This window comes from Mustela lutreola, chromosome 1, assembly GCF_030435805.1.
Source record: "Mustela lutreola isolate mMusLut2 chromosome 1, mMusLut2.pri, whole genome shotgun sequence".
NCBI classification, from domain to species: Eukaryota; Metazoa; Chordata; class Mammalia; order Carnivora; family Mustelidae; genus Mustela; species Mustela lutreola.
Genome location: NC_081290.1, coordinates 176545074 through 176572467, shown reverse-complemented (window position 1 = coordinate 176572467; position 27394 = coordinate 176545074). Strand labels below are relative to the sequence as shown.

General features: G+C 44.0%; 1 protein-coding gene across 5 annotated transcripts in view; it reads right to left on the bottom strand.

Moving 5' to 3' along the window:
• DYNC2H1 (dynein cytoplasmic 2 heavy chain 1) overlaps positions 1–27394 on the bottom strand; it is a 256619-nt gene that overhangs the window by 189652 nt on the left and 39573 nt on the right. For 4 of the 5 annotated variants that reach the window (XM_059179365.1, XM_059179368.1, XM_059179382.1 and 1 more), the window contains exons 29-43: positions 26569–26681; positions 24249–24368; positions 21031–21181; positions 19538–19743; positions 18182–18364; positions 16562–16744; positions 14807–15030; positions 13959–14074; positions 10366–10565; positions 8983–9247; positions 7483–7690; positions 6351–6480; positions 3485–3640; positions 1974–2233; positions 653–899 (exon numbers count right to left, since the gene is read on the bottom strand). In XM_059179365.1, the coding sequence (XP_059035348.1) occupies positions 653–899; positions 1974–2233; positions 3485–3640; positions 6351–6480; positions 7483–7690; positions 8983–9247; positions 10366–10565; positions 13959–14074; positions 14807–15030; positions 16562–16744; positions 18182–18364; positions 19538–19743; positions 21031–21181; positions 24249–24368; positions 26569–26681 (2762 nt within the window). The remainder of the gene's footprint in view (positions 1–652; positions 900–1973; positions 2234–3484; positions 3641–6350; positions 6481–7482; positions 7691–8982; positions 9248–10365; positions 10566–13958; positions 14075–14806; positions 15031–16561; positions 16745–18181; positions 18365–19537; positions 19744–21030; positions 21182–24248; positions 24369–26568; positions 26682–27394) is intronic. The other variant, XM_059179370.1, reaches the window with a different exon arrangement.

Here is a 27394-nt window from a genome sequence, read left to right as displayed (position 1 = left end):
TTAGAACGCAGGGTTTCTAATGTGATGCAAATCCCATAAAGAAGTAAAGCCTCCACACTGACGGAATGTATGGTCTCCGACCTTTGCCTTTACATGGGCAAAAAGGGGAGAGGACTGAGCTAAGGAAGCCCGAAAGGGGCCATGATCAAGGAAGTCCATGTGCTCTCTGAAAAATGCATCCCTAGAAAAATGAAGCAAAAATTTCCCCAAATCCCACATCACCCCAACCTGCTGCTTTCCCTGTTTTAGAAATAAAGGACAGGAAATACATACAGGGTGAAGGTCATTTTGACTCTTCCTGTCATATAGCACCTTCCTGTAATGCCAGCTTCTACAGGGAAGAAGGTCAAAGAAGGGAGCATCGTGGGGGTGCCTGGCTGGCTCTGTCGGTGGAGTGTGTGACTCTTAATTTCAGGGTCGTGAGTTCGAGCCCTATGCTGGGTGTAGAGATGACTTAAAAATAAAGTCTCTCTAAAAAAGAAAGAAGAGACAGGGAAAGGAAGAAAGTACCCCAGAACCAGATTCCTACAAGCTTCGGGAGTGTAAGATATAACGCATGCTGGAGAACACTGAGCCTGAGGAGGAAAGCAGATCTTCCAACGTTTCCCAACGTTTCCGGTCACATCCGAGTGCTTTAAGGAAGAAAACTCACCTGCTGCAGGAAAGCCACCAACGTGCTGGTGCCCCATTTGTCCAGCTTGGGCAGGTTGATATCCTTCAGGTAGAGGACAAGCCTCTCGCAGTCCCTCGGCCTGTACACGCGGCCCGTGTTGGTGCTGATCACCATGCACGTCTGGCTCAGCTTCTGCAGGAGGTGCCGGGACGTGGTCTGCGCACTGCAGTGAACCGTAGCGATCTGTGTGGAGCGGAGCTGGGAGAAGGCGTACCGAAGCAGCATCCTGTGAGAGGCGGAGAGCGGCAGACGGTGAAAACACCACCAGGGAAACACCGTGTACATTCAATATGAAACTCCTATTTCACAAATACTGTGGTGTCTAAATCATATAAGACGATGTTTAAGAGGAAAATGGTAAATCTGGATATGGCTTAACAGGTAGCTTTCTAATTTTTTACAATATAAAATATAAATTCATATTTTAAGGCATTCCTGGGAGTCAATCAGCAAAAAAAAAAAAAATCTAAGGTTACAGAAATAATTTAATTTGACAAAGTACATATAAAAGATACCACATATAAAAGTACATATAAAAGATTCCCCATAGCTGAAGGAAAGATTTTATGATGTTAAGTACAACAAGCTAAAAAAAAATACTATGATTTTATAGAATTTTTAAATTACTACTAAAATGTGAAACAAATAATCATGTCTTCTTTATTTCCAGAAACTACACTCAGTAGGCACCAAAAATAGGCTGAATTACACAGATGTAAAAGTTGTTTTTAAATAGAGAGCTAGGGCGCCTGGGTGGCTCAGTGGGTTAGGCCGCTGCCTTCGGCTCAGGTCATGATCTCAGGGTCCTGGGATCGAGGCCCGCATCGGGCTCTCTGCTCAGCAGGGAGCCTGCTTCCTCCTCTCTCTCTGCCTGCCTCTCTGCCTGCTTGTGATTTCTCTCTGTCAAATAAATAAATAAAATCTTTAAAAAATAAATAAATAAATAAATAGAGAGCTAACTTCAAGATGCATTTTTTGTAACTAAAGCAGGTAATAGTTTGTGAGTATATCTAAGGTATTTAGTTTTTGGTGGAACTGTATGCATGTTTTCTTTTGAAGGCTATCTTCTTAGACTATTCTTTTTCCGTTAGAAAACAGGTAACCTGGGAGAAAAAAAGACATTTTCTTCTCTGAAGTTCTCTGTAGTCATATCATTTACATCAGTAGTGATAATGGGAAGAGTCCTTCCTGAAAATGTATATGTAAATACTCCTTTAACCAAACGGAAGGTAAAGCTACTAAAGTCAAGAAGAGCATGAGTTCACACCATGCACCTCAACCACCAAGTTTCTGCCCTTACCCTTTGCCACATCCTTCTGGTCCTACGAGAATAAATGGCTGTTTGGTATCAGAACTTAACCACGGTCTGAAATGATCCAGGCCTCGCTGCATGTCAGGAATCTGAATGACGGGGAGAGTTTGGCCATTACTAAAATCATCGGCCGTCAAGTTTTCTGGCTTTTTCAGCACATAAGATGCTAATCGTCCTCTACCAGAGTCATAGTAGGTGTCCATAGGTTTGTGAGGGTCTGGAGGAGACTCTCGTGCCCAGTTAAAAACCTGCAGAGGAAAACATTGTGATGGGTTTTCACATACTCCAAACAAGAGAGTGTAAAATTTTAATTCTTCAAAGTCAATGTCCCAAAGTCAACTGTCTCAGTTTAAAAGAATATTCTCCTATGCTAACCCTACCAAATGTCTTTTATAATTTCAGCAACAATGAAAGGGCGCCTGGGTGGCTCAGTGGGTTAAGCCTCTGCCCTCAGCTCAGGTTATGATCCCAGGGTCCTCGGATCGAGCCCCACATCGGGCTCTCCGCTGAGCAGGGAGCCTGCTTCCCCCTCTCTCTCTGCCTGCCTCTCTGCCTCCTTGTGATCTCTCTCTCTGTCAAATAAATAAGTATAATTACAGCAACAATGCTATGTCAAATATCATTCTTTCAATGATTATTTAAGCAAATAAATAAAAGTCATATTTTTAAACACTGAATCATTGTAGGAACTTAGTCCCACCCATTACAGTGGTCCCGGCACTGTTCCCAAGCTGCTGTTCCCTCGAACACTGAAAACCTGCTGTCTGCGCAGATATAAATCAGAGAGTTCACCTAGTGCTAAGCTTCAGCACCCTGCCTCTGATCTGCAGCATGAGAACGTCTGCTCAAATGCAGCACAGATCCGGGATCGAGTGGCAAGAAGCACCTGGCAACGAGGCAGCAGAACAGACATGGACAGGGAGCAGCACAGAGAAAGCAGTAAATGATGGCACCAAAGAAGAAAGAGATGACACAATGCAGAAAGATGATGTGCGAGCCAACCCAGAGAAATGCATGTTCAATGCTTTCAACAGAAGCTAACAGGATGACAGCCTTTAATATATACGATATTGTTTTATAAACAACTTGGCTGAAATACACCTTTACATTTATTAAAGAAAATGTTGATAATAATTAATCCATCCTAACATTCCAAACTGCTAAAACTGTTCTGGTTAAATAAATGATTAAAAATATGTATCATTCTAAAATTTAAAATGAATAATTATATATATTCATATGGCTAGTTTCAAAAACATCTGACAAAAAAGATATTAAAACATTATTTTATAAAATTTAAGTATCATAAAATACTATAAACTAGTTCAAAGGAGAAAATAAGTACATATATTCAAATGCCTAACTCTTTTATTGAATGCATAATTTCAAAATTAAACGGCTCTACACCTTACAGTTACAAATCACTGAATTTTGGCAATTAAGAGTCCTTGAAAATTAAAGAAAAATGTTGACTGAAATAGGTTTTAAGTGTGCATCACCTCTTTGGTGAATTCCAGACGTGATTTCATGTTCAGATTTCCACCAAGTCCCCGTATGAGACTGATAATAAATTGGTCATGATTTTGGCAACCACGTAGATGTGACAGTCCGTTCATCACAGTGCCGACCAGACTTGTTTCAACCACATAGTCGTTCTGTTGATTAAAATCCATGGAAGAGACAAAAAATAAACATTAATCAGCAAACACAAACATACAGATTTACATTCACCTATCTTTTCAAATACGATTGTTAAATGTATCCTTCTACTCAAGATGTAAAAAGTTGACATTTCATTCAGTTTATATGCATAAACTTTTTAAAAAAGTGATGAGAAAAATGCAAATTGTGTGTTTCTAGCAGTAAGTGCCAGAGCCCTTAACTGCTGGTGGTTTGTTTACTTCCTAAACTTGAAGAAAAGAAAAAGACCATCACTGAGCAGGGTCTAGAAAGAATAGTCCTCCACTTCCCCCCACTGATAAAAAGGAAGCTAGAGAACACTGCACAACTATGGCTGGTACAAGCAGACTTAACACAAAAACCATGTGGATTTGGCTCTCCACCAAAATGAAACTTGTGGGTTGCAGTGATTTCCATCTGTGGGCGCCTGGAGCCCTGTGCAACTGCCAAGAGGCTAAAAGAGGGGAAGGTTCTCATTCATTCAATCTCCCACATACTTAGAGAGAACCATTTATGCATCACTTGCATGCCCCTGTGGTGCTAGGTATGAAAAAAAAAAAAAAAAGAAAGAAAGAAAGATAGAAAAAGAAAGGTGAGCTACACAGAAACTCCCATGCCTGCGACTCCAGTCTCGCAGAGGAGACGGCCCACAAGTCCCAGGAAAAGCTGCAGAGGAGGACACAGGGCTCTCAGAGTCAGATGGAGAGCTCGCCTCTTTGACAATGGTCACAGCCAAGCCCGCCCCTGCAGGATGGGATCTGCAGGGCATGCAGAGAGCACAGCACAGGCAAAGGTAAGCCCCTGGGGTAGTTCAGAAATGAGAGGGAGGCAAGGGCCAGAGTATGCAGAATTGCAGAGGCCACGGTAAGCAATGCAACTTTTAGCTTCACTAATTTAAAAATGTTTTTAAGTAAGAGAGTAAAATGATCCAATTTACATTTTTTTTAAAATTGCTCTGCAAGAAAAATATATTTTTAGAGGATTGGAGAAACAGGAGGAGGAGCACCAAAAAGGGAGAAGGTGAGTAGAAATGCTGTGCTAAGAATTCTAGGCTTTAAAGGTAAGATAAAGGAAACAGTTGTACTTTCTTCTACCTTGTCTTATTTGCTCAGTTGATACAAGAAAGCAAAGCTCTCGTTACAGATAAAATCAGCATTTGGTTTGGGTACCCATTATGGTATATCTCAGAATGTAAACACAGTGAACAAAGTACAAAATAAGAAGGAAGGAATCCTCAACACATTAAAAAAAAAAAAAAAATGTCAAGCATAGGGACCTGATCTCAAAACACAATCAGTTTATTTTCTAACTGAAATCCATTCTTTGGCTTGATCATTTATCCAGTCCTCATGCCTGCACCCAGAAACCCCGTATATCAGTAAATCCCGCCCAGTGTTACAGTTCCCCTTTCCCCATAACAGTCCCCCTCTCCCGCCCCCCCAGAGGTGACCTCCAGAACTTGCTCTGGAGCCCCTTGTGGGCTCCGCATCCGTCACGCCCCTGAAGTCAGCAGAGCCGCTGCAGAGCAGTGAGGACAGCGGCGGCAGGTGTTTCCTAAAGCACACACGCTCCTGTGCGCCTCCGTGACCACAGCTGGGTCTGCGGACACATTAAAGCGTGGTCCTCACGCTCACGGTGCTCGGAGCTGAAGGTGTGCAGGTGTGACAGAAAGAGGAAGACAGCTCATCAGGCTGGAGGGAGTGCTGCGTGCCCCAAGGCCTCCAGGGAAACCTCGGTCACTCACATGCCGCTACTCACCAGTCCCTATCCCTCCATCTCTATCCTTACAGGAAGGAAAGGAAAAGGATGAGAAAACTGAAGTGATATCTCCATTTCTCCATAAATCTTATTTGGTCCCCAAGTAGTAACCACTAAATCAAGTTCAAATTAGCAACCAGATACTTCCCCAAAGTACTTGCACTGCTATTTATTTCCTTAATTTTTCTGTTTACATTTCTCATAAAAGCAATGACATAAAAGCTAGAAATAGTTGAAAAATCTTGTAGAATCTGTAAAAGCCCTCCCACATCTTCTGTGCAAGTGAAACTTCTGTTCATGCTTCAAATTCAAAATTAAGTGTGATCACCTTTTTAAACTCTCCTAGAAGATAGAAAAATCTCTTCATCCGATTTTGATGCTCCTTCATATCTCATCTTTCTCCATTAGGCAAACCTTTCCCAATCGGAGACTGTCCTGTCCCCTCTAAGTCTTGTCTAGTGCTATGCTTGATCACGTATCTTACAGATCCAGTAATATTTTGGATAGACAGTTCTTAATAATATTGTAATAATTTGCCTCCCTTTTCTACTTTAGTATGAACTTGACATTGTTTTTATCAAGAAATACAAGCAGTAAAGTAAATGTAAGTACACTAAGCATACTTAGCACCACGGGGATATTTACTGACAGTGAAACGTGACAGTAACATGGTTTTCCTAGTAAAAAAAAAAAAAAAAAAGGGAGATTCCACTATTCAGGATTTTTTTGGTAAGCAGTGTAGGTGGGAGAATTGAAGTGTTCTAAGCACAATAAAAAGTTAAGCCAAGACAAAGAGCAGGATAGCAGTGAAGACACCTACTTCCCACTCTGCCCCCAGATTCTGACTGACAGGCAGCTGTATCTAAGCAACACTCTTACTCACTTCTAGCCTAAATGACTAATTATGAAATATTATGGCTAACTTACCTGCTTCAGAACCCACTGTAAAGCTTTTTCAAAGTAATCTCCAATCCAGTTTTCAAGATTATTCCTGAAATCAGGAGGTTGATTCTTCAACCAAGATTTTATCAGAGAATTAACATCTGTCTCTTCATCACTGAAACAGATTAATAAGCATGTAGGAAATTACTCATGAAGACACTGTCAGGGGTGCCTGGGTGGCTCAGTGGATTAAGCGTCTGCCTTTGGCTAAGGTCACGATCCCGGGGTCCTAGGATCAAGCCCCACATCGGGCTCCTTGCTCCACAGGAAGCCTGCTTCTCCCACTCCTCCTGCTTGTGTTCCTTCTCTCACTGCCTCTCTGTCTAATAAATAAATAAAATCTTAAAAAAAAAAAGAAACAGCAAGCAATTAATTTCGGAAACAGTCTGAACCAACTTGATAACACTATCTTGTCACACAACGCCAAAAATAGCTTCAAATGGTGCTACAAGAGTAGGGCATTTATACAGACCTATACGTGTCAAAAGCTAAAACAAGAATCCAAAAAGCAAAAGAAAGCTTTGTAATTACTTGTTTTGGAAAATGGAATTGGCTGCAATGTTTATGCTCTGGCCTCAGACTACTCTACATGATATCTAAAATTCATTTATTCTTCATTTTTGCCCCTGAAGCCTCCTCCAACTATGCAGAGGAAGAAAGGAAACATTAAGTCAAGAGGTTTCGAATTTGTACAGTGAGAGTCACTTTCCTAGGTTGGCCTGAGTTGGCCCTAAAATTCTATGAATCAAAGATTCTATGATTAAGATACCACTGCTTAGTTTAGGATTATTAGCCTCCAGCTCACTGCCAGCTTGTTCACTTCCTGCACTGGTAACATTTAAACAAAAGTAAGAGGAAAAAAAAAAAACAATGAAATACTTGCTGTGTCACTGAAGTAAACAAATAGTCCTTAGCAACTGTAACACACTGAACACTGAAACAATGTAACAGCACTGAAACAGTCACTCTCTGTCAGAAGTAACACCTAACAAGAAGTTAACAGAAAATGAGGAGGCACGTATTTACATATCATTCATACAACTTATTCCGCTCTGAAACCAAACCGGTAACTGCAGACTATCCTCACGTCACATAGGCAAGAACTCTGATGGTTTACCTAAGAAAGATCATTCCCATTCTAGATATTGTGGCTGGCGAGGCACAGCTTAAATCATGAGTTTCAAATACAAAGTTAACATTTGGGCCGAACTGAATCCTCTCTCCACTGGGCATGGTGAGGAGCCGATTGTCATCCAGAACGGAGTTGAGGGACTCGATCCACTCAGGGTCGATATCACCATCGCATATTATCCAGGAGCTCACATCTGTTTTCAGAACGAAGAAGTGGAGGTAAAATGAAACTAGATGCAGTGATAACAACTAAAAATAAGGAATACAATAACCACCTCTTCCTCTCCAGAAGTAATTTCCACCCAGTGTTATTTTGTGTTACAAAGAGCCAAAGCACAAGCTGAGCTCTTCCCTGTGAACCTGCAGTACAGGCGCCCTCGAGGCCTCACGGGCACTCCTAGCATCGCTGACCAAAGGCTGGCCACGAGCCACGCGCTAATGCCCTACCTGCCCCCCAGACATACACAACAGGGACCGCCCTAAAGGACAAGACAATGAGCGAGACTGAGCTATTTCCAGTCCCCTGACCCTGTGCGATATTCTCCACACTTCTGTCTTCTACCAGGTCATAAGAATAGAGTATCTCTTGTCGTAAATACAGGAAACCCATTTTCTACTTCAGAAATACAAAATTCACCCATCAAATTTCTCTGATACATTAAAAAGCTGACTTCAAAGCAGAGAGGCAGTGTTGTGTACACAAGATTTTTCAGAGACAAACTTCTTTTTTAAATTCATCCTTCCTAAAATGAGAGTGGTTTCAAGGGTCCTTAGACCTCAATTCAAATAGGAAAATATCACCCATAAAAGTGTGATAAATCAACATAGGCAACACTTGGTTTTACTTACTGTGATATTATTAACCACAGTGAAAATGAAAAACTACCCAGAAAATCTCTTTTAATGTCTCAATTCTAAGCCCTTCCCTCACTGGCTTAGAAACACAACTTTTAGTTATGACCTTACAAAAAGTAGGAAGTCTTCTCAGATTCTGGCCAAAAATTGCTTTAAACACCAAATCAAAAAATTTAGAGCAAGATGTCTACTGTTTCATAACTTAAATTTTTAAAATTATCCAAAACACTGTATTATAAATTGTGAGTTAGAAGTATTCACACATACACACACACACACACACACACACACACACACCGATTTTAACCCCAAATAAAATCTGTCATCTTCTTATTTATAAGGCCCTAAGATAGCAACCCAGAAAGATTTTCTATTTTTCAGTAACTTGATCTAGTCATGAATTACAGCTCATCCGGATTACCCCGAGTTCCTACTGTAACAGGAGCCCCTGTTCAGTCCGGATCAACATGACAGCACGTCTTGGGCTCCTCTCAAGTAAATGGTCACATACATCATTTACAAGGCAATTCACAGTACTGTGAAGGCTTTCATGAGGACAGCATTAGAAACACATCCCGTCGTCCTCTCTAAAGGACTAAGGAAAGCAGTGAATCACAGAACACAGACCAACCTGGAGGTTCTCGGACCACCTGGCGAGCGCTATTTGTCAAAACGCCATCGGACCACTCCCTTGTGTCCATGTCAATATGGCCCAGCAGCTGATGCCGAGGCATGGCTTTGGGATTCATGGTGTACTGCTTGACGGCTCTACCAACTCTGCACAGCGCCGCCCGCAGCATCCTCCACAGGGTCGACTTCCCGGCACCGCTCGGACCAACAATGACAACGCCCATTCTCTGGCGTAACTGTTCATACAACTCTAAAGCCTTCTTGATCTAGTAGAAAACAAACATGTCTGTATGAGATTTACAGTACGTAAGCATCTGTTCTCACTCTGTAACAAAATACACCCAAATAAATCTGAGCACATTTATACTGTGATCTTTAAGTCTGAAATTTAAAAGACACAAGTATAATTTCCAAGTCATTTGAGAACACAACATGCTCATTCTTTTAATCACGCAAATATGATATATTCATTATTTTATTCATGTGTTGATTCATGGATATTCTGTATCTCACCAAAAATCAAACAAACAAAAAAAAAACCTGACAAAACAGTGTTCATCGTGAACATGTACTAGTGCTACGTTTAAAAAGCTGCTGAAAAGAATTTCTCCTAAGAAACTGTCAAAGTGAAACTAAACCATAAGTAATCAATTATCAAACACATTTGACAGATCTACTATGGGCCAGGTCCTGTAAGGGACACCAGGAATAAAATAATGAGAAAAATAGACATGGATCCTGGGGCACTGGGATGGCTCAGTAGGTTAAGTGTCTGCCTTCAGCTCAACTCATGATCTCAAGGTCCTGGGATCGAGTCCTGCATTGGGCTCCTCACTCACTGCTTCTCCCACTCCCTCAGCCCCCCACTCTGCCCCGCTTGAGCACACTCTGTGTCAAATAAATAAATAAATAAATCTCTAAAAAACAAAAAATAGACACAGATCCCACCTTCCATGAACACTACTCTGATGAGGGAAAATCAGTATTCATGCAATATACGATCAAGTGTGAATAAGAACAGGAAAAGTAATGAAACACACAGCAAGGAAACCTCATCTGGACTCAAAGATCAGGGAAGGCATCCATGAGTAAATGAGATTTAAACAGAAAATAAGAGATAAAGATAGTTAGTAAGTAATTAGGAGAAAGGATCAATATATTCTAAAGTATTGTTTTTTTAAATTTTATTTATTTATTTGACAGAGAAAGACAGGGCAAGTAGGGGGAAGAGCAGAGGGAGAAGGACAAGCAGACTCCAAACTGAGCAGGAAGACTGAGTGGGGCTCGATCTATGACCCTGAGATCATGACCCGAGCCGAAACCAAGAGTCAGACGCTCAAACCGACTGAGCCGCGCAGGCGCTCCTATCACGCTTGACGGTTACCTGATTCGGTATGACTTCATAGTTGGCCTCCTCAAAGACTTGCTGTAACGCAGAGCTCAGCTGACCATATTCCACTTCTTTAAAGTCAATTCCAGGAAACACATCTTTAATCAGCGCATCAAACCGTGAGCAATCGGCAAATGTAAACTTTGACATTGTATTAAGCCTCAGGGCTTGTACCACAATATGACTTTCGTCAACTAGAGAAAAAGTTTCATTTAAAATTATTAGTCACTTACTTTAGAAAGTTTCACTAACTGTAAACACAATTTTCAAGTACCCTGAGAGCACTACTAGTAATTACATGAGGTGCTAGAATTCAGTAACAGTTAAAGCCCTGCAGTACCGTGTGTATTGACGAGCTTACCTTACTATCCTTTGACCACTGAGAAACAAGGGTCCCTAAGTACAGTTCTGGACTCTTTAACAGAATTTGAGTTTCAAGTTTCCCAGACTTTAGTTAATAATAAACATCACTGGGGGACCTAGGCGGCTCAGTCGGTTAAATGTTTGACTCTTGGTTTCAGCTCAGGTCATGTTCTCGGGGTCCTGGGATGGAGCCCTGTGTCGGGCTCAGGCCTCAGCACAGAGTATGCTTGAAATTCTCTCTCCCTCTGTCCCTCCCTTCACTCATGTGTGCTTTTTCTCCCTCAGAAAAATCAATCAATCAATCTTAAAATAGGGCGCCTGGGTGGCTCAGTGGGTTAAGCCGCTGCCTTCGGCTCAGGTCGTGATCTCAGGGTTCTGGGATCGAGTCCCGCATCGGGCTCTCTGCTCAGCAGGGAGCCCACTTCCTCCTCTCTCTCTCTGCCTGCCTCTCTGCCTATTTGTAATCTCTCTCTGTCAAATAAATAAATAAATCTTAAAAAAAAAAATCAATCTTAAAATAAAATAGAAGTCGCTAGCACTTATAATTGTATAGAACTTCACCATTTTTTTGTGATCCTTATAACAACTGTATAAAGTAAGAAACTGTTACATTATTCTGATTTTACATATGAGAATATTAACTCTCTGAGGGTTTAAGTGATTTACCCGAGGAAGCAGAGCAGTATAATGGCTGAACTCACACCCAGATCAACAAGGTCCAGACTCAGGCATCCCCAAATCCACCCAGGACTGCCTCCCAGAAATTCGAAGTCCTGAGACTAAAAACTAACTCGGCAACAATCTTTAATCATACCTGCTCAAAAAGGATTCAGAAACCCATCCCTAAACCAAATATAAATGCAAACATTGTTGCAAGAATTTTACTTTTTCAAGAATAATTAATATCCTTTAAGTAGCTGCTGATAGATAAGACATATCTATGAAGGCAAGAAACCATCTTTCATCTGGTATTTCTCTGTAATGGCTGAATATTTCCCTGTTTAAGTATGCGCAAAGACGCATGGCCACAACAGAGTTTGTCTCAAGCATTAGTAAGCCATTTTTAATTACTACAGGTCTGGTTTTAGTATTTCTTAAAAATCAGCAGAGAGAGACAACAGAAAAATAGTAATTTAAGTAGCTCACCAAATGACTTCTCTTCCCTGGCATGTGCCAACCCAATAACAGAGCTAAGCAGCTTCATGCGTGTAAGAGGCAGACTTTGATCATTTAAAGCCCAAACAGATAATTTCACATGAGCATTTTTCTACACTGATTTATTTTCAGTGTCTTAACTCAGTTTTTTGTTTATTTGTGGGTTTTTTTAGTATTTATTTAACAGAGAGAAAAAAAGAGAGAGGGCATGTAAGTGAGTGGAGGAGTAGAGGGAGAGAATTGCAAGCAGACTCTATGCTGAGCAGGGAGCCCAATGAGGGGCTCGATCCCAAGATCCTGAGATCATGACCTGAGCCAAAATCAAGAGATGGACACTTAACCGCCTGAGCCACCCAGGGACACCTAACTTACTTTGGTTTGTTGTTGTTGTTTAAGAATTTATTTGTTTGTTTATTTATTTGAGAGTATGTGACAGAACATTGGTGGGGAGGAGCAGGTTCTCCACTGAGCAGGGAGCCTGACGTGGGATTTGATCCCAGGACCCCAGGATCATGACCTGAGCTGAAGGCAGACGCTTCACCAACAGAGCCGCCCTGGCATCCCAGGCTTTGTTTTACCAGTCTGGAGGGCTGAATATTTGGCCTTTCATAAAGGCCCACACCCATGGGTGGGGGAATCATTTATCTTACACAACTGGGGAAAAAAGGCAGTAAAATATCATGAGTCTGATCTGAATAGACAAATTGATAAATACATAAATAGCAAAGAAGAGACCAATCTTATTGCCGAAAATTTTCAAATAATATTTGTAGATATTCCCCCTCTAAGAAGTGGGGCTTAACCCTTGCCTGCCTGCTTGGAAGGTGAGCCACCTTTTGTAACCAGATTCCGACAGTGGGGAAAGAGGAAAACAGTAACAACCAGTTACTGTTAAAGTGGAGACACCCCACAAATACTAAGACCATCCAGAAGGTGGACATCAGCAGTGACACTGTGTGCTCACTGTGCACATGCAGACACATGAAGGGTCTCAGTGATACGCTAGGATGGGCCCTTCGCCTCTCTGGTGTTCCTTCCACATGCTCAGAACCTGGTCTCATCGTGAGAGAAACATCACGACAAAACCCAGACTGAAGAAGAGTCCACAGGACACAGGACCTGGACCCGGGAAACAAAACCAGCCCAGTGGGAAAGCATCATAGCACCTAGGAGACTAAGGAGACATGATGACAACAAGGCACCCCAGACTCGATCCTGGAGCAGAAAGAGCATTAATGACAGAACAGGTGCCATCCAGAAGAAGTCTGGACGCCGGTTAACAGTAATATGCCTTAGTAAGAAAGGAAACAATGGGAATGCTGTTTTTACAACTTTACTGTAAATCTACAATTATTCTACAGTTAAAAGATATTTTTCGGTGGGGCGCCTGGGTGGCTTAGTGGGTTAAAGCCTCTGCTTTCGGCTCAAGTCATGATCCCAGGGTCCTGGGATCGAGTCCCGCATCGGGCTCTCTGCTCAGCAGGGACCCTGCTTCCTCCTCTCTCTGTCTGCCTCTGCCTACTTGTAATCTCTCTGTCAAATAAATTTAAAAAAAAAAAAAAAAAAAAAGATATTTTTTGGAATGTTAAGTTTTTTAAAGGGTAACTTTGCTTGTTATGCTATCTCTTTGAAAGAGAAAATCCCTGCCAGTTTCTATAGTTCTGGTTTTCATAAGAGAGAAATTCTCAGGCTCTGCCCCAGACCTGCAGACTCAGGAAGCTGGGCATAGGGACCCAACACTGGCGTCTGACCAAGCCTCCAGGTGATTCTAATGCCCATCACACGTTGAGGAGACGTGAACTAGACTATTCCTCTACACAGCACAACTATTTAATATTTAATGCACATTTTAAAGTTATGATAGGACACTGGGTAAGAACTAGGGAAAATGTGAATGAAGTACAGATCTCAGTTAAAAAATACTATCAGTACTGGTCTACTAGTTGTGAGAAACAGAGCTGCTAGTCTAAGCTGTTAACAACAAGAGAAACGAGGGGCCAGAATCTAAACGTGTTCTAATTTAAAGGTTTTTTTTTAAAATGAGATTGTAGCTGAATAATAAACCCTACCGTTCTGTTTAATGCCACTTTTCTTCAGCTGCCTAAGAAGGCCTCCACTTCCTCTAAGAACAGTCTTCAAGGCTCTTAGACCCCAGTCGTAATGTTGCTGAGGTGTCAAAAGTTCCCTTAAATAGACACAGAAATCACAAAGCATTAGATAGCTGTATGAAATTATTTTTATTACTAAAGAAAAACAGACTATAACTACATACACATAGAAACAAGTACTGATACTCCAATTAATTTATGAAAAGGACCCAGTCACAGGACCTGTCACTCCAGTAAAACACTGAAGACTGACAATTCCCAAGGACGAGGGTGAACCTGTCGTGACCTGGCTCCCACTCTCCTGAAGACACTAAAGGACAAGCACCTGGGGCCATTACCCCTCAACTCTTCCGTCCATTCGCCTGGCTCTCGGATTCTGGCACTCCAGTTCTCAGCAGCTCTTACGTAGTATGAACCAGAACTCTAGGCTGCCCAAAGAAGCTACAAGCCCACTGCTATTACTAGAAATAAGACATAAGAGAAATTGTGGAAAATTCCCTCCAGAGAACAGTAGGCTTTGAAGGGTCTGCTGATACGTATGATCAGTATCGTTTAGCTGGAGCACCCCAATAAAAAAATGTTGCAGAAAAGAAGTGAGATCAAATTAATAGCGTTTAAGGAAAACAAAGTTTTGAGTCAGATGTTTTATTGTTCAAACTAGAATCTTCCCTATCCATACCTAAAGTACAATATAATTACCAATACGAAAATCACTAAATCGCACTGGACAAATGTGAAAAATGATCACTAATCCATAATCAATCACTCGAACCAAAAAATACAAAAATACTTAAGAGAGGAAAACTCACCTGGCTAGATTGAAGATAGCTACCAATTTTCTGCCCAAGACTCTGGCATCCTTGAAGCCTTCCGAATACAGAATAACTTCTGCAATAAGCTCATTGTCTGGACGAGACATGGCTACTGGCCTGAAAAGCTGTTTAAGATTGTCAGGTAGCTTCTGTCTTCCTCCATAACCTTTTCCAGCAGGATTCATTGTGATGAAAATTCCAGAATTAGAATTTATTTCTACCTGAAATGTTAATTTAAAATATAGGCTTTAAATATGTGTAACTATAAATATAAAACATGTTGCTAGCCAACATTTTATTGTACATATTCCTACACACAAATCTTCGACCCTGGCAGAGACGCACAACCACCCCCCAAGGAGAGCGCTGCTCACAGAAGTCCCTGATAACCAGTTCTCGGAGTCGTCCATGCCTGCTGAAAGCCTCCTGGTTTCAGGCACTTTGCTGGGTACACAAAGACAACACAACTCTGACCGAGATTCTGTAACAGTCTATGTCCTTCTGAAGCTCACAGCCCACAGGCAAGCACCGTGGGATTCACGCTTTGACAGGGGAGGCCCGAGACCACAAGAGTCCCTGGTAGGAACGCCTTCGACAGCACACTCAGGGCCAAGTCAGAGTGCGTGAACAATGAATGGGAGGTGAGCACAGACAGACACCTAGAGCAAAAAAACCTGGCTAGAAAGGAAAGAAAGGAGAAAGAGAAGTGGTTAGAAAGCTGAGCGAAGGGAAGGTTGGCTTCTGTTTTAATTAGATCAAATATTATAATAGTATTACATATGACACTGCATGTTATTAAAAAGGAAAAGATCTGGTTATGTTTCAAAGACCTAGAGGAATGGGGAGAGGAAGAAGGGCTCCGTCTATCATGGAGGCAACAACAAAGGCAAGGTGCTTGGGAAGGAGACTCTAGCATGTAAGTGGAAAGATCAGTGCTGACTGGGAGAAAGGGCAACTCCTTCCGTTTGTTGCAGGAGGAAAGGAGGGGGAAACTCAGTGTGTAAGAAAGTAAATTGTGATGGCAGAAAGGTAAAAACTGGATCATTCCTCTCTTCTTTATGAAGAGTTTAAGCAGCATGTAAATAACATTATTAGTAATTGAGAACTGGTCTCACTTCCCTGCCTGCCCTGAAAAACCTGTCCTGTGAAAATGTTATTACGGATCAGAGGATAATTTCACGGGACTTTGAACTTGCAGTGTCATCATCATCATGCACTATACAGAGAAGCTCCCACTTTCTACGCAAGGAAGTTCACGCTCTCATGACTTGAGTGTCTCTCTCTGATGGGGAAAAGTGAGGAAGGGAAAAACAGCCAAGTGCTTAGTCTTGTAAGATCCTCACGAAACAGGGATCAGAAACACAAGCCTCAGACTGAGACAGTCCTGGGGTCAATTCCCAGCCCCATGACTTCCTCCTCACTCACCAAGCCGCATTCTCCCCATCATAAAGTGGAAAATGTACAGCAGCCCATCCCCGGCAGGATGCTGACAAGTACGCAGCGAGACAGGACCAGGAACACTGGGTACCTGCTACGCCAGCAGGTACTACCGGGGATGAAGTACCCCGTGCGGAAACTCTGAAGGTGAATGGTCAAGGGGGACCAAAAGACGGTGACAAACCTCGGACAACGCACACGTGAAAAGGTTGAACAGGGATGCCAGAAGAAACAAAGACCAAATATTTGCCTGAGTGGGAGTAGGCAGAGTTCTAAAAAATACCTGAATTCTTTAAATTCCCAACTTTTCTATACCTCCTTGCCAAGCAGTTCGCACACAGTTCTGTGATTCTTCAAAGCATCCTGAATTGTCTGGATCTGCATGGACACGGCTGACAGCACGGACTCTTCCAGTCTGTTGAATTCATCAAAACAGCCCCAGGCCCCACACTTCACTAGACCAACAAAAATTCGTCCCATTGACTTCACATCGATGCCCTAAAAAGGAACAGCAAAAACTGTATCTATGAAGAAGTAGTCAGGATCTCTAATAATCATTTAATACTTTGACATTTAGGGGCAAGAAAATCATTTCATCCACTGGTGCCTTTTTAGCTCTTTTTAAGGCATAAATTAAATAGCTATACTTTATAGGGTTTAATAAACAAACAATTCATGTGAGTGTTCTGGGAAGTACACTCACTTCTGGAAAGTTCTGGGTATATCCCAGAACTAAATAGATTTTCAGTTATCCTTAAGCTGAAATACAAATCCTACACAAAATGTTTTGAAAATGGTGTTTTCAAAATGAATTTTTTTCTCTTTTCTGTTCACTATTGTCCTTGCTAAAAACTTTTCTCCTTCTCTTCTCCTATAATCATTTGTTTTGTTTCTTAAATTTCATGACTGAACTCTAGGAAACAAACTGAGGGTTGCTTGGGGGAGAGGGCGGTGAAGGGCTGGGATAAATGGGGGATGGGCATTAGGAGGCACGTGATGTGATGAGCACTGGGTGTTTTGGTAGTTTGCTTGTTTGGGTGTTTTTTGTTAGATTTTATTTATTTGCCACAGAGAGAGAAAGAGCATGCGTGCACAAGCAGGGCAGCAGCAGGCAGAGGGAGAAGCAGACTCCCTGAGAGGAGGGAACCAAGTCGAGACTCAATCCCAAGACCCTGGGATCATGACCTGAGCTGAAGGCAGACACCAGGCCCCCCAGCACTGAGTGTTATGTGCAACTAATGAATCACTAGTTAAAAACAAAACCAAAACATTTTTCTTTTCTACTCTAACATAAAACTTCATTCTGTATTTAAAATTATTTATTTGTTGGGGCACCTGGTTGGCTCAGTGGGTGAAAGCATCTGCCTTCAGCTCGGGTCATGGTCTCAGGGTCCTGGGATTGAGCCCCACATTGGGCTCTCTGCTCAGCAGGGAGCCTGCTTCTCCTCTCACCCTGGCTGCCTCTCTGCCTACTTGTGATCTCTGTCAAATAAATAAATAAATAAAATCTTTAAAATTCTTTATTTGTACTAGTTCTCTTAGAAAAGCTCTGAGACTATAAACTTGGCAAACTCTCCGGTTTTTTGTTCAACTAAAACAAGTTTTGTTTTCAAGTTACCCCAAAATAAAGTGATTTTAAAATTGGGCTTTCAGGGCGCCGAAGTGGCTCAGTGGGTTAAGCCTATGACTTCGGCACAGGTTATGGTCTCAGCATCCTGGGATCGAGCCCCGCATTGGGCTCTCTGCTCATCAGGGAGCCTGCTTCCTCCCCTCTTTCTCTCTGCCTGCCTCTCTGCCTGCTTGTGATCTCTGTCTGTCAAATAAACAAATAAAATCTTTACCAAAAAAATAGGTTATTTCATATATTAGTACATGAATACTAATCCAAAGTCACAACTAACACACTACCGTACAGTTCGTAATTGTGCATGCTACCTCATCACAATTAAAAACTAAAACTTGTCTTCCAAGAAGTCCACCTAAGGCCTTGACTGATTCGGTTTTGCCTGTTCCCGCTGGCCCGTAAGGGTTTCCTCCGAGGCCCATCTTCATGGCCTGCGTGAGTGTGAGGTAGCACTTGTCCGTCAGCGGCGTGTAGACCAGCTTGGGAGCATTGCCCTACACAAGGGAAATACAAAGTCTCAGTATTCATGTTTTGTGCAACTTTACACATTTGGCGTGGTGGGATTCGTTAAAAAGCTAAAAAAGTAACCAAAAAGTTGAAGCTGTTAACATAGAAATATACCCCAAATACATTTTTTACTAGAGGAAGCTTTTTAAGTACAAACCAAAATTAAACTTTGTCATTTCAAAGCAGTAGGTTACCCCATCCTCAGTTACTACACCAGAAGGTTTTCTGAAAAGTCTCTCAAGTTCTTGATGATGGTACAGAGACATGCTACTAAGGCAAAGAAATTCAAAACTGCATTATACAATAATCAATCTGTCTTGTATTTAAAAATTCATGTAAAGTAATTCCCTGAATCTTAGGATCTTCATAAGTCAGAACCACTTTAGAGACTCAACTGTAATTATTTTGAAAACTTCCTTATGATATTAATATCAACACATCAAATAATTCTCAAAATTTCTTAGTTTTAGGGAAAATAGATTCCAATTCCAGCTGCAGCTTACAGAATTTTTCCTTAACTTAGGTAGACAGATTTCGGTCTCAAAACGCATCTCCTTTTGAAAGTGTCCGCTGGCAACTGTGCAGACATACACTTATTCACGTAGCTGCCTGACACGTCTGATGACTGAGTCATTGTGACAGGACAAGGCAGAGGATGCGATGGGTTTTCTGAAGACAGTTCCATGAGGCAGGTTATTTGTGTGAGGATTCTCTCATCTCACAAACTGGGAGCATTCTCTGAAAACACGCAAAAGCGTATTTTGGCGTGGTGGTGACGGCTGTGTGTGTGTGTGTGTGAGAGAGAGAGAGAGAAAGAGAGAGAAAGAGAGATGGAGAGGGAAGAGGTGCGGGCCAGACCACTCCCGTCAACGCTGCCAGGCTCCATTCTCCCTGGACTGAAGAGCTCCATTTCCGAGTTACCATTACTCTAAGAAAAGGCACATGCACAGAATTCGGAACAATATTGCCATTACCTTAACTTTTCTGCAAATATTTCTCTGCTGTAACACCTTCTGTGTTATGATGAAACAGAAAAGACAGTCCCACACACAAAAATTCTTAAAAGTTATGACTAAAATAAAAAACAATTGTCATCCAATAGGCAAATGAAAGATAAATGATTTCAGCTGAAAAAATGCGACGCTTTGCCCCAGCCGTACCTGGTACTCGTAGGTGTACTGAAGTTCGGAATCCACCATCTGCATATAACAGGTGTGGTCGCTCTTCAGATAAAACCGCACTTGTTTTTTCCAGGCCCAGTCTTCGGTGGTATGAACTTGAACTTGGTTTAACTGCTTTACCACATCAATGTTATGAATAATATCAAGAATCAGTGCTTTGAGTTTAAGCTCCAGAACGCCAGACTCTGTGGGCAAATTAAAGTATTTGGAGGAAACGTCAGCCTGCGAGAGCATCTTTATCACACACACGCGCGGATTTCCTAATGAAACCGAGGGGTAATTTCACCACCCTGGGAACGATCCTGGGCCTGTAAGTCACACGCGCCACAGCGTGGTCAGATTCACTGGGAAGAAGCGGGCAGGTCGCCCACGCAGACGGCGGCCGCGAACCTGCGGGCGAGGACAGGGTTCCGGTCTGAGGGAGCCACAGCAGCACAAAGCCCACGGAGCGCCCCAACCGCCACGCAGCCGTCAGGAGGCACAGACGGTCTGCAAACGTGGCACGATCCGAGTGCGCCGCGCCCCCGCGCCCTCGGCTCCTTTCTCTCGGTCTGTCTGGTGTCCCACGGCTGCCGGGAGCACGGGCTCGAGAAGCAGAACCGAGCCGCAGTGGCAGAGCCCGAGCAGCGCTGGGGCCCGAGGGAAGGAGGCTTCCTGGGCCATCCGGGACCTCCCGGGACTGCAGGACGAGGCCTGCGGCGTGAGGACAGGGCCTCAGAGAGGGGAGCAGGGGAGCAGAGAGGAGCCACGAGCACCGCACAGGCCCGGCGGGGCAGGGGTTGGGAGAAGGCCCGAGAGACCCAGCGCGATCCCCGGGCTCCCCTCCGGCAGCGCGGGCGTCCTCCCCGCCGGTGATCCCCACCTCGGCGGCACCGCGCAACGGCCGCGGACACTGCTCGTCTCGGAAGCGTGGCGTCGGCTCCCGGCGGTCGCAGCCAAGAGGCCGCGGGGCCCAACGTGGCCGCCGCCACTCCCGCCGCAGAGCAGAGCCGGCAGGGGCGCCCTGGCCGCAGGGGCCCGGGGGGTGCACGGGGCAGAGCCCGACAAGGTCACCGGCGCCAGAAGCCCACGATGGGCAGGAGCACTGGAACTCGACCCAGCGCCGGGGCCGGGCCGACTGCGGGACGGAGGGCACAGCGGCACCTCGGCTCTGCGGGACGCTCGCGCCTAGAGCAGGGCGAGCGCGGGACGGCGGCGGCGGCGGCAGGGTGGTGGTGGTGCGCGGGGCCGGCCTCTCGCCCCACGTCCCTCGCGCTCCTCCTGCCCGCGCGGCAATCGCCGTTCGGAGTCCCACACGGGGATCCCGGCGTGCGGGGGAGGGACGAGACCGCGGCCACAGGAAGGCGACACCCCGGTCCGGGGAAGGTCTCCACATCCGTTTCAAGTAATGAAGGACGGACTCTAGATACAGTGTGAAAGCAGGATGTTCTAACCAGCCCCCGGAGCGGTGGACAGCGGGCCAGTTCTCATACCGGTGTTCCCGGGATCCTCACCACCTGTGTCCACGCTGGTGTAGTGCTCGAGCTTCGCCACCAGCTGACTTTCAATCTGATGGAGACTGTGGTCCTTGATGGCATTTTCCACGTCTTCGGTGAATTTAATCTGCTCTGCCAAACACAGTATCTAAGGACCAAAGAGAAAAATTATTTTTAAAAGGTAAATTTACTCAGAAAATTTCACGGACTTAAGGAAAGACACCCTCCTCTGGATCTCCAGTCCTGTTCCACGTCTCTAACTCAACGTTACTGGTGCCTCGCACAGTCCGGAGCAGTCCACAGCAAAGCTAGCTAACAATTCACTGCCAACAACTCTCCTACATGCCTCCTTTCTGGTCCTACAACCACCAGGCTCCCAGGCCCCTGTAACCAAAGAGGCTTTCTACTTTACAGACTCTCCTGTTTACAAACAGCTGCTTCTTTTTTTTTTCCTCTTTTGATAAAAATTGTTTATTTAAACTTTACTTTTTCAGTGTTCCAAGATTCATTGTTTATGCAGCACACCCAGTGCTCCATGCAATCTGGGCCCTCCTGAGTACCCACCGCCAAGCGCACCCCTGAACAGCTTCTATTCAAGGATGCAAAGGTACCAGTGCATTCCAAAGTCATCTCAGGACACTCCAGAACTTTAAAATCCCAAAATTCCAAGTTCATCTTAAATTAAGTTCTGTCTCCATCTTTGAGTCTAATAGCCATAAAGAGATACTAGCTATAGATCAAGGAGGCCTTATATTTACATAAAACATGAAGTGTTAACACTGCTTGAAAGGCTTTCTGTAACAGAACCAACCTAGCATGGCTACTGATAAAGCCGTTACACATTCAAACACTAGCCTTCAAAAGCTTATGCTGCAATAGTTCAAGAGTTCTTCGATGAATGCAGAAAACCAATATCCTCCCTTAAACCAATATCCTCCATCATTACATAAAGCCACTAACGCTACTAAGCAGATACTTTCCAGCGCCCACATGAATGCCCTCAGACGCCTCTCCTTACTGGCTCCGCCATCTGTGCACACGTTGAGAACTTCACATGGCAGGCGAAGCTGCCATCTTGTTCTAACTTAACACACTGCATCAATCTACTCTCAAAAACATTACATAAATATCTTTGTTTAAGCAGCATTAAATACCATTCTTTAAAGGAAGAGTAACTCTTTCCAGGGCAAAGTTATCTCCCCTCACCTGTGGGACAAACACCCTGGGCTCTTTCCTCAGGTGTGTGAGACGGCATTTAAGCAGACCAAATCCGCTTTTGGAGAAAAGACCTTTGCTCTTTAACCTTCATACGAAAATGTTCACTTGCCACTTCCAAACTAATACTCCTACCTGTGGACTTCCTCACAGGCAACAGGACTGAACTTCTGCATTATAAATGCACATAGATAATCTCTGTTTAATCATCTGCTCGACAATTTCTGTGAGAGGCTAGCAGAAATAGTAGTCGAAATACTGCCCTGGCTAATTCTCAAGTCACACCACCATTACAGTATCTGGGCAATAATACTGCATTTTAATAACCTAAAATGCAGCAGTCATTAACAGTGCTTTGCAAACATTTTACAATTTAACCTTCCAAATAAATGGGCAATGCACATATCATCAGGCCCTCTGCACTGTGTCTGCAGGAGTCCCTCTGATAACAGTGACAAAGCAGGATTGTACCAAGGTCTGGCCAAGTCCCTGCACTCGGCACATGGTCTCCTTCCCAGGTCAGAATGTCCCTTGTGTACCTTAGGTCAGGTCCTTACAAAAGCACCTCTAGAATCCTGACCTAGCGGCCATAACTCCTACCAGACACTCACACAGCCAGGCTATCCAACTCCTGCACATAAACGCTCTTGAGGGAAGTTTTTCTTAGCATTAACTGCTAAGACACTAGAATTTTTTGTTTTGGTTGACAACAAACTATCTCTATTTTCAATAGTTCAGATTTTATGGGACCATGAACTGCTGACTTATTTTGTGGTCCCCGTTTTCAGCCAGGTGTGTGGGAGCCCCGAGGTCAGCTGCAGGCTGGGACCCAGCAGTCCCCTCCTGCACCCGCCCCTCCTGTGCATCTCCTGACTGTTGTCATTTCCCCGATCAATTGCTTTGCAATCCTTCCTTCTGGAAATTTTTAATATTTTGCCTTTTATTCCAAGTTTACTTAAATCCTACCCAGAAGTTGACAGCAGAGAACCTTTCCAGAAGTAATAAAGCAGCTTACCTGTGACTTTGCAATGTTATTATTGTTCATTGATGATTAATTTTCTCTAAGAGCTTAACAAGAATTGTAAGACATACTTTAGTTTGTCTTGACATGCTAGAAGATGCAAATGATAGGAATAATACAATGGCTAAGAATCTAAAATATTCAAGTTTTCCATCTAACTTCTCAAGCATTAAAAGAACCAACATAAAACCTGTTCCCATATCATCTGGAAAGCTTATAACCTCGAGCACCGGGTAGATTTTCCTGTGAGAAATCTGCGAACATCTCCAACACCACCAGCCTTCCACAGTTCCTGAGAGCTGATGCCCTCATGTCCTTCACCTGCAGCGTGAGTCTCAGCCCCAGTGAAACAAATCCTGAACAAGGCAGGACTTCACGCCAGCCTCAGGACCACATGGAGTGACACCGGGGTAAGACCCCCAACCACGCTTTGTGACCACAGCTGTGGGCCGGGATCTCAGGTGTGAGCTCCTATGAACACGAAGCTGCAGGAAGTCCATGACCCCAAAGCAGAACAGCTCTCGGCTTCCCGCCAACACCCCAGTCCAGCGCTAGGGCTCTATCCAGACATGCATGGATACCCCGCTAACCTCCCACCAGCAGCGACCTCCTAGATGAGTCCACAGGTGAAGGGGGCCCAGGGGATGGGCCTCAGTGCATCAGTGAGGCACTAACCATCAGGCCCTGGGGCGCCCCTGCACCACTGACCCCCCTCGCTGGCCTGAGGGCCTCGGATCTCAGCGCCTTCTGAAAGCATCTCGCTGTCAGCAAACCAGCGGAGCCAGAGGAAATGGCACGGCCAGGCAGTCCTGTCACCATGTACAGGTGTGGGGACAAGACTCAGAAGTTATGCAATCTGTCAGTATCAGCTGCTAGAGAAAGGAAGAACAAAGATGCTGCCGTCTGACCCCCTGGCCTCTACTTCGGGGATCTTCCCACGAAACCCGCCTGCCTAGGTTACAGACAGGAGCCCCCTTACCTGTGAAGGGAACGCGGACGGGTCAATTGAGCCCTGACAACTTTGTCCCGCAGTAACACATTCTATCAACAACTGCTTCAGAGTCTGCTTCATTTCGAAGGCTAAATCATTTAACCAGGTCTGAAAATAAAATTAAGAATAATACACACAAGGGGCACCTGAGTGGCTCAGTCAGTCAAGCACCCAACTCCTGTTTTGGCCCAGGTAGTGACCTCACGATGGTGAGATTCTCTCCCTCTGCCCCTCCTGCCCGCTCACATGCTCGCTCACTCTCTCTCTCTCTCTCAAAATAAATAAATAAGGGAAACTCCTAAAAAAATAATAATATACACTCATAAAATATACACTCATAAAACAAATATACACTCTATTGACTGACCCTATTCATTTATTTCAAGAGGCAGGATTTAATTTCTTATTGACTTTCAAACTCCCAAAGTGTTACATGACCTATAATCATTTATTTTATTATTAAAGAAGTTATATAATTTGAGGAAAACCATCTTTTCACCTCTTGGGATGATGGCTATGTATGAAAACTCCCAAATGTATAGTTAGCTATGACCGTCATCATCTCGGCAAATGACTGTAACACGAGCAGACTGACCCCTCCATTCCAGTGCTGCAAGAAATCAAACCAGACAGCGGGGAGAGGAAATGAGAGTCACAGTGACTGGCTCAGCCTGCCCTGGTGCGCTCACACGCAGAAGCTGCAGTGGAAGAAGGGCCTGCTTTTCTATGGTGAGCTCTGTTATTTGGGGAGCTAAGCCACTTCGTTAAAACTAATTTTCTTTCAGGGCGAAAATAATACATTTGTCACTTGAAGGTAGATAAAATAATAAAGCCAAGTGAAGTTAACCTAACAATAATAACTGATAACAACAGCAATGAATACTTATTAACCATGACTCCAAAAGATCGTACATTTGCAATAAAACATAAGTGCCAAACCTACAATGCTAAATAGCTCTTCGTCATTACTGAGACTCCACGCTCTGGACTTCTCCATCTTTAGAGCCCTTTCCGGTACACGAACAGCACAAACTTCCAATGCCACAGAAGCTTGGGCTCAGGTCTCCGTGCCAGGCTGCAGACGCCACTCTGCTGACCGCGGCTGAGCCTGCAGACTTCCAGCATCCTCCGCCGGCAAAGCTGCCTGGCGCCCGCTGCTGGAACTGATGCCCTTCCTCTCTCTCTTCATCTACTCCCAGGAGAACCCCAAGAAAGGCAAACGACAACAACAAAACAACCAAACTCTTCACCAAACACAAACATGGGAGTTACTAACAAACCAGTGCTTTCAATCACCTGATTGATGTCACCAACATCCAATCAAACGTTGAGGCCTCCTTAGGAACAGAACGTTTGCTCAACTGTATAGACGGGAGAGTGGTAAGGCCTGGGCCCCAGCCACTAGCTGGGAAAGCACTCTTGTCCGTGACAATTACCATGCACTGGGCTGCAACCTCCTGCAGTCTGGTTTGCTGTGTACCTGCCTTAGATACACATCAAAGGATGTTCACTGCCAGGGCTGCAGGGCCAACTGAGCAGTGGTGCTCCTATAAATGCATTAGTTGTACACTTACTTGTTCACCCGAATCATCTCATATAAAATCATCTTGTCCCAACCACCACGTCACACAACACATTTTGGGAGCATGGAAGTGAGTAACAAATCATAATCCGCCTCCTGAAATACATTGTCTTCAAGTGCCCAGTGCGTATTCACGCTGCAGATGCGATGCACTGGACGTAAAGCCACATGCCTCATCTAATTGACAACAGTCTTTGCAACAGACAGGAAGCTGGGTAGTAAGATGGGTATTTTACAGATAAGAAAGCTGTGATTCTAAGTCACGAGCTAATAAGTTGAGGAGCAAAGATTAATAACCAGTCCTTTGGACTCCAAAGCAAAGATTCTTTTCATAGTTACATACTGCTCTCCAAAGACTAAAAAATCTATATTTTTTTCAATATCAAATCATTCTGAACCTAACAAATCATCTTTTTAAGATACGAGATGAGTTTCCTAAAAGGCCTAAGTTTTACCTAACAAATCAACTAAATTTTTTTTTTTTTTAAAGATTTTATTTGACAAAGAGAGATCACAAGCAGGTAGAGAGGCAGGCAGAGACAGAGGGGGAAGCAGGCTCCCTGATCGAGCCGAGGGGCTTGATCCCAGGACCCTGAGATCATGACCTGAGCCAAAGGGAGAAGCTTTAACCCACTGAGCCACTCAGGTGCCCCTAGACTAAATTATTTTTGAAACAAAGTTCATACAGTTAATTCTTTTCATTTTCGTACTGGAAGAAATACTTACCTCTACATTATTTGAGAGAAGAACTTTGTTTTTAAAAGGCACGACCTCTCCGTCTAAAGACTTCATTGCAGTGATATGCTTGGATTCCTCATCAAAGCAGACACTGTTAATACCTAGAATACAGAAGATCAATGGAAATGTGAAAGGGTGAAAGACATAATTATTAAACAAGGTACTGTCACTCCCACAGTGTATGAGTACCTCATAATATGTATCACAATGTACTAGAATTATGCTAATTCTCCTACGTAACACAACGGTTTCTCCTCATCAAAAATGGAAAGAGCCCACAGGCCCCCAACAGGCGGATGTCTAGGCCAGCACACTCCCCCACTGGCATTGGGCTCGGCAACAAAAAGGAGTGAAGCATAGCCAAGGGCATCTCAAAGACATGATGAGGAGCAAAGCAAAAGGCCAGATGCCAACGAGCGCCTAAGAACACTCCCGATTATTCCGCTACCACAACAGAAGACGGAAGAGAAGAACAAAGGGGGAGGGCAAATGGGACCTCCCTTCCCCCAGATGCATACTTTATTTTCTGGGGTACAAAAATACTTCAATATATTGATGCGTAAACACCCAAAACCCCTGTAAGTTATTATCTCCAACGTGAAGGAGGAAACCAAGCTTTGAGCGGTAAATTCGGAACTGGCTAACCCAGGGCGGAGGCCGAGTGAACGCAAGCCTGCTGATTTCAAGGGCTCCAGCCACTACCTCCCGCAGCCCAGGTCACGGCTGCGGACACAGCGCCCCAGAGCTCCGCACACATAGGCGCGGAAACGTTAGGGCTCCGCAGCCCGGACAGTGTCCGTGTTGGCTACTCCGG